We start from the raw sequence: 14473 nt of genomic DNA on the forward strand, positions 1-14473 counted from the left end.
CCAGACAGACATACCTGATATCAGAAAGACCAGTTCCCCACAGACCTGTCCAATATCAGAAAGAGCAGCTCCACAAAGACAGACATGTCTGATATCAGAAAGCCCAGCTCCACACAGACAGATATCAGACAGCTGGATGTGTATGATATCAGATCAAGAGACCAGCTTCAAGAAAAAGAGATGTCTGACATCAGACAGGAACGACAGCTTCCGAAAGAAAGCCATGTTAGATACCAGATACAGAGCGCGTCTCCAGTAAGACACATGTCTGATATCAGACAAGCTTCCATACAACAGGCTGTCATGATTCTAGGCATTAGCAAGAGAGATGTACTCCTCTTCCTCTTTCAGTATACTCCCCCCCCCCCCCCCAAATGAACGTAATACTGTCGTCAACCCCCCGGCTTTGGCAGAATCACAGTCACATAACCATATCAGTCCAATCGTCACAGAACATATGGGCATTAGCATGTCGAGCTGTATGGAAATGCAACCATTCCCATTAACGGCACAAAACCAATTAACAGCAGTCACTGGGCGGAAAATATCCAGATGTTGGGAACCAGCCACCTAAGAGGTGACGAAATTCGCTTTCACGACAATGATGCACCCCTGCGATGAAAAACACACTTCTCGTGCAACAGTTCCAGGACTGGCCTGAAGGGGGCGCAGTAGCTATGGGAGTGCGAGGAGATATCTTACACCAGAGACGTCTTTTTGCATTTGGATGACTGCTAGAGTGTCACGTGGGTTTAGCTTTGCAAAGGTGACCTACCGTTACACAATACATGGCAGGGAATGGCTGAAGTAGACCTTTCAGTGACTCTTTTTGAGCTCGAGCTTCACGTTGCCGATCACAGATGACGGACGAGACAAAGGAAAGCTTGCCCAAAGGCTGCATTTCAAACAGCGCCAACCCCGCTGGGATGAAATTCAACACCGCCTTGAGCGCGTTGCTCAACTACGAGAAAAGCGTTTTGATTAATGCCGCCCTCGGCCCCAGCTGAAGATAAGCGTTTCGGTATGTGGGGTCAGCACCTTACACTGAACCTTGAAACCGCTTGGCACTCCGGCCGGATGTAATGTGTCAGCGCCCCCCCCCCCCCCGCTGAAATAACTCTCTGGAGGCGCGTGCAGGGGAACGGTCTCCGTCAACGGCATTAACCTCGGCCTCGTCAGCCCCCCCATCTCGGCCAGAGCGCCCTCGCTCTCGAGATTACAGGACGGATCGAGTGGAGGAGAGAGAGCGGGAGAGAGGGAAAGAGCAGGAGAGAGAAAGAGAGAGATGAAGGGAAAGAGAGGGCAGGAGAGTGAAAGAGAGGGGGAGAGAAGGCAAGCGAGAAAGGGAAGGGGAGGGAGAGCGGGAAAGACAGGGAGAGAGGGAGCGAGAGAAGGAGGGGGAGGAAAAGTGAAGCAGCGAGGGAAACAGAGGTGGATAGAAAGAGAGAGAGAGAGAGGGAGTGAGAGAGAGGTATAACAGATCTGAAAGGGAGGGGGCAGCGCTAATCGGAACGTCCATTAACTCGGGGTTCAGAAGGGGAATTATCATTTGACACATTAATTAATGTGTGCAAATAAACCTCTGCCACTCCATGCACTCCATGCTCCACACGCTTGGCATGTTTACAGCCTCTAGAACAATCCCCTCTCCTGAATATCAAGCGCGCAAAAAAGCTGGCGATTATTCATTTCATTTCTCAATTCTCTTTCTCCCCCCCCGCTCGAGTCAAGCGGGAGGCATGTACTGGGTGTGATAGCGTATTAGCATGCGGTAGCAGTGTTCGGTTATCACCCTAGAAAACGCGCGGTGATCAGGTGTTAAAGAGCGGGATGTGCAGGTTTCAACACCACTGCGACGGATTCCGTGGCTGCAGCCTGTTGTGGCTGAACTTCTAAGCCTACATGATGTCCCCTCCCACCGTCAACACCCCCCAACCCCAACGGAGACTGACACTAACATGAAAAAAAGAAATGCAAAAAAAAAAAAAAAAAAGGTTGAAATCAAATTCCTGGCGCCCACATTTTGGTGAGATCCGCTCGAACTGCATGACGTGAAGGTTCCTCTTCCTGGTCCATTGTTGGTCCACGGGTCAACCGTTGTCGAGCAATAGCGGTCCTCCACACTGTTAATTACCTCTCAGTGCGAGAGGTTCGGCCCATCCACAACCTTCTGCTTGACACGCCACAGCTTGCCGATATCTGGTCAAGCTTGCATGTATAAAAACAGCCCTTTAAATAAACACGTGGGGGCCGAGGGTGACATTTATTAACACCGCCACTCCTCCACACTGCCCGTATCTGCTTGTTACCGTGACGATGCCCCGGCCGATAGTATATTTCATTGCTGGGCCGGAGTCGCATTAATCACACTGCATGCTGGGTAGCGAATGCTGGGGCGCGTGACTCCATGTGTCTTCTCTGGGATGTTGATGCTTGATAAAAAGGGAATTAAAGATAGCACGTGATAACAAGTCGAGCGCTACGGGAGGGTGTTTGATTCCTGGCCGTGAAGCAGGTCAGCGGCATTCCTCTACCCGCCAGAACCCAACAGAAAGACACAGCGGCTGTGTCTCTGCGGCTCTGCCACGGAGACTGCCACATCCTTCACTCCACAGTGACAGTCACAACGCAGGGAGAAGGAGGGACAGAGAGGAAGGAGAGGAGCTGAGGGAAGGAGAGAGAGAGAGGAAGGAGAGAAGCTGAGGGAAGGAGAGAGAGAGGAAGGAGAGAAGCTGAGGGAAGGAGAGAGAGAGGAAGGAGAGAAGCTGAGGGAAGGAGAGAGAGAGGAAGGAGAGGAGCTGAGGGAAGGAGAGAGAGAGAGGAAGGAGAGGAGCTGAGGGAAGGAGAGAGAGAGGAAGGAGAGAAGCTGAGGGAAGGAGAGAGAGAGGAAGGAGAGGAGCTGAGGGAAGGAGAGAGAGAGAAATGAGAGAAGCTGAGGGAAGGAGAGAGAGAGGAAGGAGAGAAGCTGAGGGAAGGAGAGAGAGAGAGGAAGGAGAGAAGCTGAGGGAAGGAGAGAGAGAGAGAGGAAGGAGAGAAGCTGAGGGAAGGAGAGAGAGAGAGAGGAAGGAGAGGAGCTGAGGGAAGGAGAGAGAGAGAGGAAGGAGAGGAGCTGAGGGAAGGAGAGAGAGAGGAAGGAGAGAAGCTGAGGGAAAGAGAGAGAGAGGAAGGAGAGGAGCTGAGGGAAGGAGAGAGAGAGAAATGAGAGGAGCTGAGGGAAGGAGAGAGAGAGGAAGGAGAGAAGCTGGGGGAAGGAGAGAGAGGAAGGAGAGAAGCTGAGGGAAGGAGAGAGAGAGAGGAAGGAGAGAAGCTGAGGGAAGGAGAGAGAGAGAGAGAGAAGGCCTGGAGGGAAGGAAAGAGAGGGAGGCAAAGAGAGATGAAGAAGCGTTGAGGAAAGGCAAGAGGGAGGAAAAGAAAGAGAGGAAGGGAGAGAAGGAGGAGTGAGAGAGGAAGGAGAGAAGCTGATGGAAGGAGAGAGAGGGAAGGAAAGAGAGAGAGGAAAGGAAAGAGAGGACAGAAGGGCTGGAGGGAAGGAGAGAGGGAGGGAAAGAGAGAGGAATGAGAGAGGGGGGAATGAAAGAGGAAGGAGAGAGGGAGGAAGAGGAATAGAGAGGAAAGACAGGCGATGGAGGGAGGAAGAGGGAGAAAAAGAAAGGGAGGAGGAGTGAGTGAGGGAAAGAGAGAGAGACAAAAGAAAGGGAACAGAGAAGGAGGGAGGGAAGGAGGAAGAGGGACAGAAAATAGAGGGAGCAAGAGAGGAAGGAAATAGACCAGGACAGCCACAGAGAGAAACAGAGAGACAGAGAGCTTTTTACGTTGATGCATTCGCCGATACGCAGGATATATGCTAGGGTCCCATTTTTCAATATCTCAGATTGCAGTGAGAATATGACTCAAAAAGATAGCTGCAAACAAAGACAACTATGTATCAAAAAACATCCACATATACAACCCAGACAACTATGTATCTAAAAACCTCCATATATATATAACCCAGACAACTATGAATCAAAAAACATCCATATATACAACCCAGACAACTGCATAACACCACCACACTAAATGACTGCTGTATTGTTGTCTATGATATGTGACAACACAGGTATTACAAACTACTGAAGTATGGAAACTATGGAAACCAGCCTACTTTCCTGTTCTCCTAGATACATTAAATGTGTTTCCTTAAAGATTCATGGAGATTGTTAAAACCAGCGTCCCTGCAGGAACATGCTACCCTATAAAACCCTGTATAAAAACGATCCAACAATAAACAGAGTAGGAAGTCAATTAATCAAGAGCTAAAAAGCGGCACCGGCCCACAGCGCTCCAGAGGGCTATCGGTTCAAATCCCAAACGGGTCAAGGGATGTTATACCCTTTGGCAAGGAGCATTGGGCTAAAATCCAGCTTTGTGAGACCACAGTGAGCTCCACCACGAGGGAGCTTTACTGGGAGAGCTGAAAGTACCCCTCCGGACAAGATCGCCCGCCGTCCAACGGCCGTTCATCTCCCAGCATGTCAACACCCCGCGTTCCACATTCCACATTCCGCACGCTTCCCGATTCCTCATCGGGGGGGGGGGGGGGGGGGGGGTGTGGGTGACGGGGTCATACGAGCTCCCTTCCCGCAGGGGACGTCGCCCGGGGTGGCCCGGCGGGTCCGCGGGTCACCCGATGCCGGGCGGGTGGCATTCGCGGCGGGGAGGGTGGCATTCCCGCGCGGAGGGGCGTAAATGTCGACTGATTGCGATCGCCGCCTCTCTCCGGTTTCACTTTCCCCGCGGTGACCCGGAGGAAGGCACTGGGGAGATAACGCACGAGATGTGGGCCGCCATTAACCCAATACGGAGGGACATGGGGGGAGGCCTAATACCTGCCGTCACTACCTGTCTCTCACGTTCCCTCCTCTGAGGGTGCTGGAACCTTCTCGCCTCTCTACACGGTAACAAAGGGGCCAAACTGGCCATCTTCCTTTGTCACAGACTGGAACGGAATCCTGAGCGGACCGCTCTGTCAGACCTCCATGTGACTGAGGGCGGGGGGGAGAGAGAAGGAGGGGCTGTTTATCTCTCCCTCCTCTCCCCCCCTCCTCTGAACTTTGCAGCAATCTCAAAGTGGGCTGGCAGGTGATGGTGGGCTTGGGGTGGGGGTGTTTGTGTGTGTGTGTGTGTGTGTGTGTGTGTGTGTGTGTGTGTGTGTGTGTGTGTGTGTGTGTGTGTGTGTGTGTGTGTGTGTGTGTGTGTGGGGGGGGGGGGGGGGGGGGGGGGGGTGCACCTCTCTGTCAGAGCAGGAGTCCTGCGTATGAATATTCATGCCCGCGGATGCTGGCGTGGGAGGCTCAGCCCTGACCAGAGAGCAATCAGCGCGCACGTGACTCCGGCCTGATTTACAGACCAGAGTCCAGCTCTGCACCCCGGACCCGTGGGCGCACATAATCAATCACCGCATTAAGGTCCCGACCCCCGCGGATATTGAGGTGACCCCGTGCAGCTCTTAATGAGATTTGTAACCATCAAACTTTAAAAAAAAAAAAAAAAAAGTCTGTCATAGGCAGACTTAAGTCTGTTTTTTCCAATGATGTTGCCAGGCATTACCACTTGTACAGCGGCCTATTGAAAATACTCCTGTCCGTAACACCATTGTTGAATATTCAGAAAGAAGGCTTTAAATATTCACATTTCACACAGAGGCTGTCCACCTCGAGATTAGAAATTGATAACAAAAACCTTTTAACCCGAAACAAAACCACTTACAACAAAATTTGAACCACATGATTAGGTGTAGCAATGTGAAAAGGGGTGCGTTTCAAAAATGTACCAATTTGCCTGGCTGTACATTGGATGATAACTCGCTCCACCTTACTCACCAGCTAACTTAAAGCTGCAAACACAGTGTGATTTCCTACTCAGCTTTCCTCTCTCCTGAGCCACACCTCCTCCCTGTGATTGGAGAGGCTTTGTCGCCGTGGCGAGGGGGCCACGCCCATGGCGTCCGTAGGGAAAGGTGAGAGAGAACAGGAGGGGGTTAAACTCTTTTAAGAGCATGGCGTCTGCAGGCAAGAGATTGTGCCAGTTGCATGCCGCGCTGACAAAACAAATGGTAGGTCCGCCTTGCTAAACCTTACATGGGGGAAAAAAAATGACCCACCAAAAGATTAAGAGGTTTCACCCGCCCACTGCAGAGGACCCCCAGCCCCCTCCAAACCGCTGCTGTGCAAACCTCATCCATATCTGCTTCACGGTGGAGTGCAATGGAAGCCAGAGCCGTGTCATTCTTCTACAGAGGAATGCCCTTCAGGAACAAGGTCACCTCTTCATATCCATAAGGGAGGGCCGCTCTTTTCAGGGGGGAAAAAGACAGAGAGGAAACAGACGGTCTGGAGAAAAAGAAAGGGAGCAGGAGTGAGTGAGCGAGGGAAGGAGAGAGATGGTAAGAGAGGGAATGGAGAGGGAAGGAGAGAGGGTAAGCTTGACCTGCGATAGGGAAGGGAAGAGCGAGAAGACATGGGGCGACGGCTTTCAAACGGCAGGTCCTGTGGGCCGGCGTCCTCGGAGGAGAGGAGAGGACGCGCTGCCACGAGGCAGGCGACCGGGTCCGCCGCCATGCCGCGTCCTCATCGGCCCGCGTTCCGGAAGACTGCCTCGGCCCTCTCGCTTTCGTTCGACAGGAGAGAGCCAGAGAGAACGCCAGGGAAATTAACCCAGGAGCAAGGCGACAAAAAAAGATCCCGCCGATTTGAGGCTCTCTGCTCCTCAAGATGAACCTTTTCTGATGCAAATGAAGGACAACCCAGACTCGGCGACACACCGTATTAATTCCTCATTTCAAATGTCAGGGATTAGCCTTTTTCCAGCCCGTACGCCGCACACCGATACGATCCCCGATCCTTGATTTCTTGATTTTCCCGCTCCTAGGAGGCCTCTAAAATCCCCATTCATAATTTTGCACCTCACAGAAACGGATGACGCTAGCTCTGGAGAAACGTTTCATTAAACTGAATTGCTGCGCCGTGGCTCTGAGCTGTGTTACATGTCCTCAATGCCTTTGGGCAATATGGACGCTCTGTCAAAGAGTGTTATTGTCAGGTACAGGGGTGACCCTCGACACGGTGGTGCAAGACAGTTTTGTGGAAGCAGTTTCCTCTTCAGAGGTCACACAAGCGATGATGCACCCGTTCATCCCGTGAAAACGCGGGGGCGTAGGTTTTTTTTAATCATGAGTCCATGCACCACGGATTCGATTGCCGCTACTAATCGGCCGTTGCTAATTGCGTGCTTAATTGCACTGCTCCTTGGATAGGGCCGCATCAGATCGGAGAGAGAACCTCCCGCTTGCCACCCACTCCCCCATGCCCGTGACCTCCGTTTGTCACCGCGGTGATGGGACGCCAGCTCGCCCTTTCACGACCTTCCCCCTCCGCACTGGCCGCGAGCGCCTGCTACACACTGCTCGGCAGTGTGATATGATGTGCCGTACTGCTGGTCAGTGATCAGTGTGTCTGATCGGTGTCGGCCGTGGGAGGCGCTCTCCCCCATTTCACGAGGGCCAATGAAGCTGCCTATGTCCAGCCACAGAGCCTGTCCGGCTGCAACATTTACAAAGAAAAAAAAACAACTCAAGGGGAATGATAAATGTCTGAAACCTTCATGAAATAAAATGCAGAATAAAACAATTTACATTTACATTTATTTATTTAGCAGACGCTTTTATCCAAAGCGACTTACAAAAGTGCATACAGCAAGTATAGCGACAGTACGGGGACAGGATGTGTACAGTTCCACAATGAGACAGTTCTCAGCTGAGAGCAAGGTCTGTTTGAGGACACAGTACTATTAGATTTGTACAATTACAGCCTATAGGGCAACTAATACGATACACCTTCAAACGGCGGACTTCAACAACAATCAAAGTTAAAAACAAAAACAACCGTCTGCGTTTCTGCAGTGCCCTTCTAAGATACAGATTTCGGCCAACCAATCCACCGATGTGTGGCACCTGCCTGACTGAGGCACGGCAGCCGTTCTGCATTAACAACACATCTGCTGATAGATGAAGGGGGGGTGATTTATTTTAGCCAATTACCCCGGGGGTGATTAGATGGCCAGATTGAAAGCTTCTGAATGGGATATTGGCCGGGACACTTGCTCTGTGGCTGTGGAGACCAGAGGATCTAAGAGACGGTCATTCACTGAGACATGCTGACCAACTCCAGCCATTCATTTAACCACACATTAAATGCCTACCTAAAAGGTAATCTGCAAACTCCACCAATTCTGTTTCTTTAAACTACAGCTAACCGCGAACCCAGTAACCGTCAGAATGCCAATTAAAACAAGGACACAGACCCCAAAATGGCAACAATGTTTCCTCCAATCCTAAGATGTAGTTTGCACTCCCACTCTGTAAGTCACTCTGGATAAGAGTGCCTGCTAAACGACCAAATTGTGAATGTCAAATGTAAATGTAATCCGAGACCAGCTGAACATTCCGGAAGGCGTACAACCATCTTGGCGACACAAAGGTGTGTGAACAGAGCAAGAAGCAGTGGCATTGACAATGTTGAAGGGAAGGGACCCGGCCTTCACCCCACCTCATACATGGCCAGTTTCACCACACGCTTGTGTCACCATCCTATTCACCAATGAAAGGGGAAAAAAAATATGAATCGAAAGCACAGCGGCAAGTGTAAAATATGCATGAGACGAACAGCCCTAAATCTCAGGTTTTAACAGGGTATAAATCCTCTCAGAAGGCAGCGTGCGACAGTGTCAGAGCCCAGGCCGAACGGACTGCTTAATTACCGCATTGATTCATGAACTTTATTACTTATTATGAGGAGAAATTAATTGTTTCATTACCGGTTTTGCAATTACACGCTGGGCGTATTAATCATCATGAGCCAAACAGGACGCATTCTCAGAAAGCAATTGGAAACTTTGTTTAAAAAAATACTTGTGCATCACCTGTTAAGATTATGAATCAGACACAAGGCTCTGAGAAGCTGTGGCATCTGGCTCGGGGGTGGGGGGGGCTCTGGGTGTCCATCAAAGGCAGGGACCAATAATATTGCCGTATGACTTCACAGTAGAGGCTGGCCCAAGATGAAGCAAAACCTCATTACCTCTCTGACGTCACTGCGCAAATCACAGCACATAGAGACAAATGCTGCTCGATCCCATTGGGGGAGGCGCTCTCACTCGCTAGCTCTACAGTCCTTACAAAAACGCTTTGCTCTGAATGGCGGTTCAATTGGCTGATCTGCGTCAGGTTTTAAGCAGTGAAATTCTCCTTGCGCAAGGGGTAGTCATTTCTTTTTGACGACACTATCTCCCAGTTGATAAGTGAGGTCATGTGCAAGTCTGACATGTTCTCTTTAACAAGGCCCTTGGCATGGTGACACAGCAGGCTGAGGCTTAAAATGTCCGTCCGAAGGGCGTCTGTCCCTTCCATCAGAGTGAGGCCATATGATAAAAGAGCGAGCTGTACAGAGACTCAATTCTCCACATCGCTCCAAACAAAAGAGAACAAGTGGACTCAACTGCAACCACCCAACCCCTCTCTCCAAACACTGGCACTCGGTAAACTCAGAAGTGCAACCACTGCCTGACCACCCCACTCAGAACGCAACAGCAAATTATACCTGAACCATATAGAACACAACCGCAATGAACCGCAAATACTTCCAGAAAACTCCAGGTAAAATAAAACCACTCCAAAGCATATTACAGTCCGACAAGCCAGAACAGACCACAACTGCTCCAAACCACAAGTACCACTAGATAGAACACAACCACTTTGAAGAGCAATCGGTGTGACCATCCCAGAGAGCTATGTTAGGTTGGGGTTGGGTGGGGTGGGGTGGGGGGAAAGCGGGAGCGTGGCATTTGTGAATAGAACACAAGGCACGGGCCAAGCTGAATCAATTTTCGGGGCCGTTAATGTCCCCTTCAGCACTGCGGCAAAGCGAGCTCAACTACAGCAGTAGTGGCTGATAAGGTGTGCGTGTATGCGTGGGCATGCAGAGTCCAAAATCCTATGCGCGTGTCTCCATCGTTCATGCCCGACTTAGTTTCAATAGGCAGGGGACTGATTGTTCAAGAGCGCAAAAAACGCCATACGCGGCTGTAGACAAGAAGTGATCGTTATGTTTTTTTTTTTTTTTTGTGAATTAATTAGCGGATGTCTCTAACCAAAGAGTCAAATTAAAAACAGGTGCCGGAACAAACGAGCGCTGACCCTCTGTAATTGATTAATGTAGGCTGTGCGCCGCTTATTTAGAACGGCCATCTCTGGCTTGCTTGTTCCTCTCGGCTGTCGGGTTTCATTCTTCTGTTTTTACGAGGCGAGCTTCGTTTTTTGATCTGTCACATTCTTGTGTAAAGGTAACAGTACAGTGTGTACGAGTGTGCGTGTGTGTGTGTGTGTGTGTGTGTGTGTGTCTCTCTACATCTATTGTGGGAGGGTCTGGAGTGTTTTCCCAGATGCCTAATTCAGAGAAAGCCATACATCCCGAGCCTCATCCTAAAGTTATGCTATACTAACATAGCATGCATCAGATGTAGAGAAATGGCATCGCCCAAACACTGATCCTTATTTGGCTTCGGTCATTTGACAAAATGGTTTGGGTGAGGATAAGGCTTTGATTAGCTGATTCTGGTTCAGTGCTTGAGTCAAACGGAATATAAGAATCAATGCAAGTTAGAGATTATATAGCCGAGAGAAATTCTAAGAGTATGTGAACAAGAAGGTCATCGGGTATGTGAATGAATGCTAAAGTAGGAGATAAACGAAGAGTTTATGAATAAGAGCATTAGTGAGCAGGTAACCCCATTCATATCAAGTGCCACCATTCACAGCATTAAGCAGCAGCTAAGTAGAATATCTGTGCTGTGATTGCCAAGGGTGTATTTAACCTCACACACAGGAAACATCAGTAGCTAAAAATAAGCTAAGGAAGGTAGTTATTGGTAACTAAGGATACGCTAAGGAAGGTATCTGAGGAAGGTAGCTAAGGAAGTTAGCCAATTAGTAGCAACTGCCAAGGCCTTCTGGTATTTATGGAAAACGGTTTTACACATCAGTGCGCATGTGGTACAAACGCTGAGAATTCACTTGCTGTGTTGATGGTGCAAAATCACACAGTACACCTCCTCTGAAGTGGTGGGGAAGGCTCCGAAAAGCTGGAGAAGTACCACCCGACTTGTCGGTGTACATTTTGTTCAAGATGGGAGGGCAGCTCAGAGAGAATGAGAGTGTGTGTGAGAGTTTGTGAATGAGCGAGCGAGTGAGTGAGTGAGTGAGTGAGAGCACAGGACTGCGACAGTGAGTGTGTGAGGGACAAAGTGAGAGAGAAAGTATGTGTGCGAGAGTTAGCGAGTTAATATATAAATATAAAGGTCGTACTGACTCACCAGGTGGTAGCAGCGCTGGGGCAACAGCTTCTAAAGCAGGAGGTGGTGAAGGCATAATGATTTCAACAGCAGGTGGGGGGACCTCAGCTTCAACAGGAGGTGGAGGAGGGGCCGCAGCTTCAACAGGGGGTGGAGGAGGGGTCACAGCCTCAACAGGGAGAGGTGGAGGGGCTACAGCTTCAACAAGAGGAGGTGGGGGGGCAACAGCTTCAACAGGAGGAGGTGGGGGAGCGATGATTTCAACAGGAGGAGGTGGGGGAGCGATGATTTCGACAGGAGGAGGTGGGGGAGCGATGATTTCGACAGAAGGAGGTGGGGGAGCCATGATTTCAACAGGGGGAGGTGGGGGAACGATGATTTCAACAGGAGGAGGTGGGGGAGCGATGATTTCAACAGGAGGAGGTGGGGGAGTGATGATTTCAACAGGGGGAGGTGGGGGAGGAGGAGCAATAGCTTCCACAGGTGGGGGTGGAGGCAAGGTAACAGGTTCAACAGGGGGAGGCGTGGGAAGCGGGGCTAGAGGTTCCACTGCAGGAGGGGGTGGTGGAGGTGGGGTCATAATGTCAACAAGGGTAACCACAGGAGACGGGGCCATGGGTTCCACAATGGGTGCAGGTGGAGGGGCAACAGGTTCAATAAGGGGAGCGGGAGGAGGGGCAACTGGTTCAATGGGGGGAGGGGTGAGAAGGGGGGCTACAGGTTCAACTACGGGAGGGGGTGGTGGAGGGGGGGCCACAATCTCAATAACGGGGGCTGGAGGAGGAGGAGCCACAAGTTCCACAATGGGAGTGGGAGGAGGCGGGGCTACAGGCTCTACAGGGGGAGGGGGCGGGGCAACAATCTCAACAAGGGGAGGCGTGGGAAGGGGCGCTACAGTCTCAACAACAGGAGGGGGTGGGGGAGGGGGGGTCACAGCTTCGACAGGGGGAGGTGGCAACACGGGGGTCACGGGTTCAAAGGGGGGAGGTGGCGGCAACAGAGGGGGCACAGGTTCGACAGGGAGCGAAGGCATCGGGACCCGTGGCGGTGACCGCGGGCACACCGGGGGCGGGGACGTCTCCCTCATGCGGTTGATGACGTTCTCCGACAGCTGTCAAACGAAGAGAGACGGACGTCAGCAGGTAATCAAAGCCCGGTTCACCAAAGAAATGCAGACAAGACTAATGCAAGCCTAATGCAAATTTACAAGTGAAACCAACAACATACTTCATCATTCTCAAACTGCCAATCTTGCAGACAACTTCCCTTTGACAGAAGTTGTCTTTTTTTCAGACTTTCAAAGTAAAAAACATCCTTATTTATCCGGACGACACAAATAAAGCTGGGTACGTAATCAGAAAAACCACCCAATGTTCTGAAGATTGAAAGGTTGAGCTGTTGGTATTAAATAAAGTAGGCTGTCCCATTTGATAACCAGCAAGATTCTTTTTCTCTTAATTTTTTTCAAAACCTCAAGGTCATGAGTCAGGGGTGGGAAAGGACAGAGTTCAAGGTAAAGCTCACCTTTTTATTTCAACCATCTACGTTACTGAGACCTTGACCTTTTAATGCTACTTCATGTTGGCATCACAGCACTCAGAACCACGGGCAAGACACACACCTGCTCCCATGCACTGGCTCGCCAAACTAAAACTAGGTCTGCGTGTTGCGGAGGAGCGAATACAGCCACAACAAACGAGGGTACAGGTACCGTCTCTGACAGATCAATTTTCCCAAGCACACCTTGAAATCGCCGGAGGTGGACGTGGTGATGTTTGCCAGCTTTGGAAGAACCGGGCGCACCACCTGCGTAAGGACGTCACAGTCGCGCAGAGTGTCGTTTTTGTGAAACAGATCAGGGTAAGGAATGTAATGTAGGTGGCATACAAACTAACACCGCTTTAACACCTTTGGGGGGGGAGAAGGGGACAGCGGTGCGCTTCTGTTCCCAGAATGCATCCTCCCACTGGCGAACCTAATACTGCCAACGTCTTATCCGACATGCTTCATGTTGCTAAACTGAAGCTATATTTAGCCAGTTAGCAAACGCGCATTGCTCAAGAGTATTGCGAGAAACAGCAAAAGGGGTAAACAAAGAAATATGCATGAAAGATCGCCATAATTTTTCTGTTGACCAAGCAGCGCAACCCCATGTAGTTGTTGCGATTTCTTGTACAACTTACTAGATAGAAGCCTAGCTAGCTAGAAGGGCAACAAATTGTAAGCCTGGCGTTGCAAGCTCGTTAGCTATGTAGAGTTTTTCATTCAGATATTATACATTTTGCACGTTTTCCAACAATTAGCTAACTGGGTGAGACAACATGGGCGGTGACGCTAGAGCTAGCAAGCGAGCTAGACATCTGTCAGTCGGTATAGCAAGCTAAGTAGCGAGCTAATTGTTACGAGGGTGGTTAATCATACCAGTAGCTTGCAAGCTAGTTAGGAACAACACGTGAAATTCACTGATTGCGTAGTTTACACTCCAGAAGGGTAATGGTTGTAGGTAAGCTAGTCACAATAAACAAACTTTGTTCTTTCTCGTCTGCTCACTCACCCTAATGCCCTTCACAATCGTAATGTTGTCATTCTCGTCCGATTCAAAGGAGACGCGGCGCGTGCTGTTGTTGCCTCCCATGTCTGCAGCAATACGCAACTGGGATTTCTAGATAGCGATGCGTTAAACAAAATGAATGTTATCGATGCACACTTAATTTTGGGGGAGAAATCTCTCACGCCTCCGCCAGATCACCAAGGCCTTGCGCCTTGGCAGACACAGCACAAGCGTACAACCGGCCCTTGCCCTTACTACTGTGAAGGCTAATACAATCGCTGCTCCCATTGGAGGAGCGGGATAGACTTCCTGAGCAAAATCGCACTCTATTGGCTAGCCGTCAGGGGTTACGGAAGCAGTGATACGAAATGAATTAAAGTACAGTGTGTTCTGCTAGTACGTTCAATTGTGAATCGCATGGAGTGCTTTGGTAGTACGAATGCGCAAGCAGCACATTGTCGTGTGCGCTATGTGAAACGAGTTTGTTTGCTTTTCTCTGTATTTCATAATTTTAAAGGACACCTACAATGTAATACA

At 50.2% G+C, this 14473-nt stretch overlaps 1 protein-coding gene across 1 annotated transcript in view; it reads right to left on the reverse strand.

The window, feature by feature from the left end:
• Positions 1-14186, reverse strand: part of chchd3a (coiled-coil-helix-coiled-coil-helix domain containing 3a) — a 71887-nt gene extending 57701 nt beyond the window's left edge. Inside the window, exons 1-2 of the mRNA XM_036518012.1 lie at positions 13940-14186; positions 12245-12496 (exon numbers count right to left, since the gene is read on the reverse strand). Coding sequence (XP_036373905.1) covers positions 12245-12496; positions 13940-14020 — 333 coding nt within the window. The 5' untranslated portion in view covers positions 14021-14186. The remainder of the gene's footprint in view (positions 1-12244; positions 12497-13939) is intronic.
• Between the last annotated feature and the right edge of the window lie 287 nt (positions 14187-14473).

This window comes from Megalops cyprinoides, chromosome 23, assembly GCF_013368585.1.
Source record: "Megalops cyprinoides isolate fMegCyp1 chromosome 23, fMegCyp1.pri, whole genome shotgun sequence".
NCBI classification, from domain to species: domain Eukaryota; kingdom Metazoa; phylum Chordata; class Actinopteri; order Elopiformes; family Megalopidae; genus Megalops; species Megalops cyprinoides.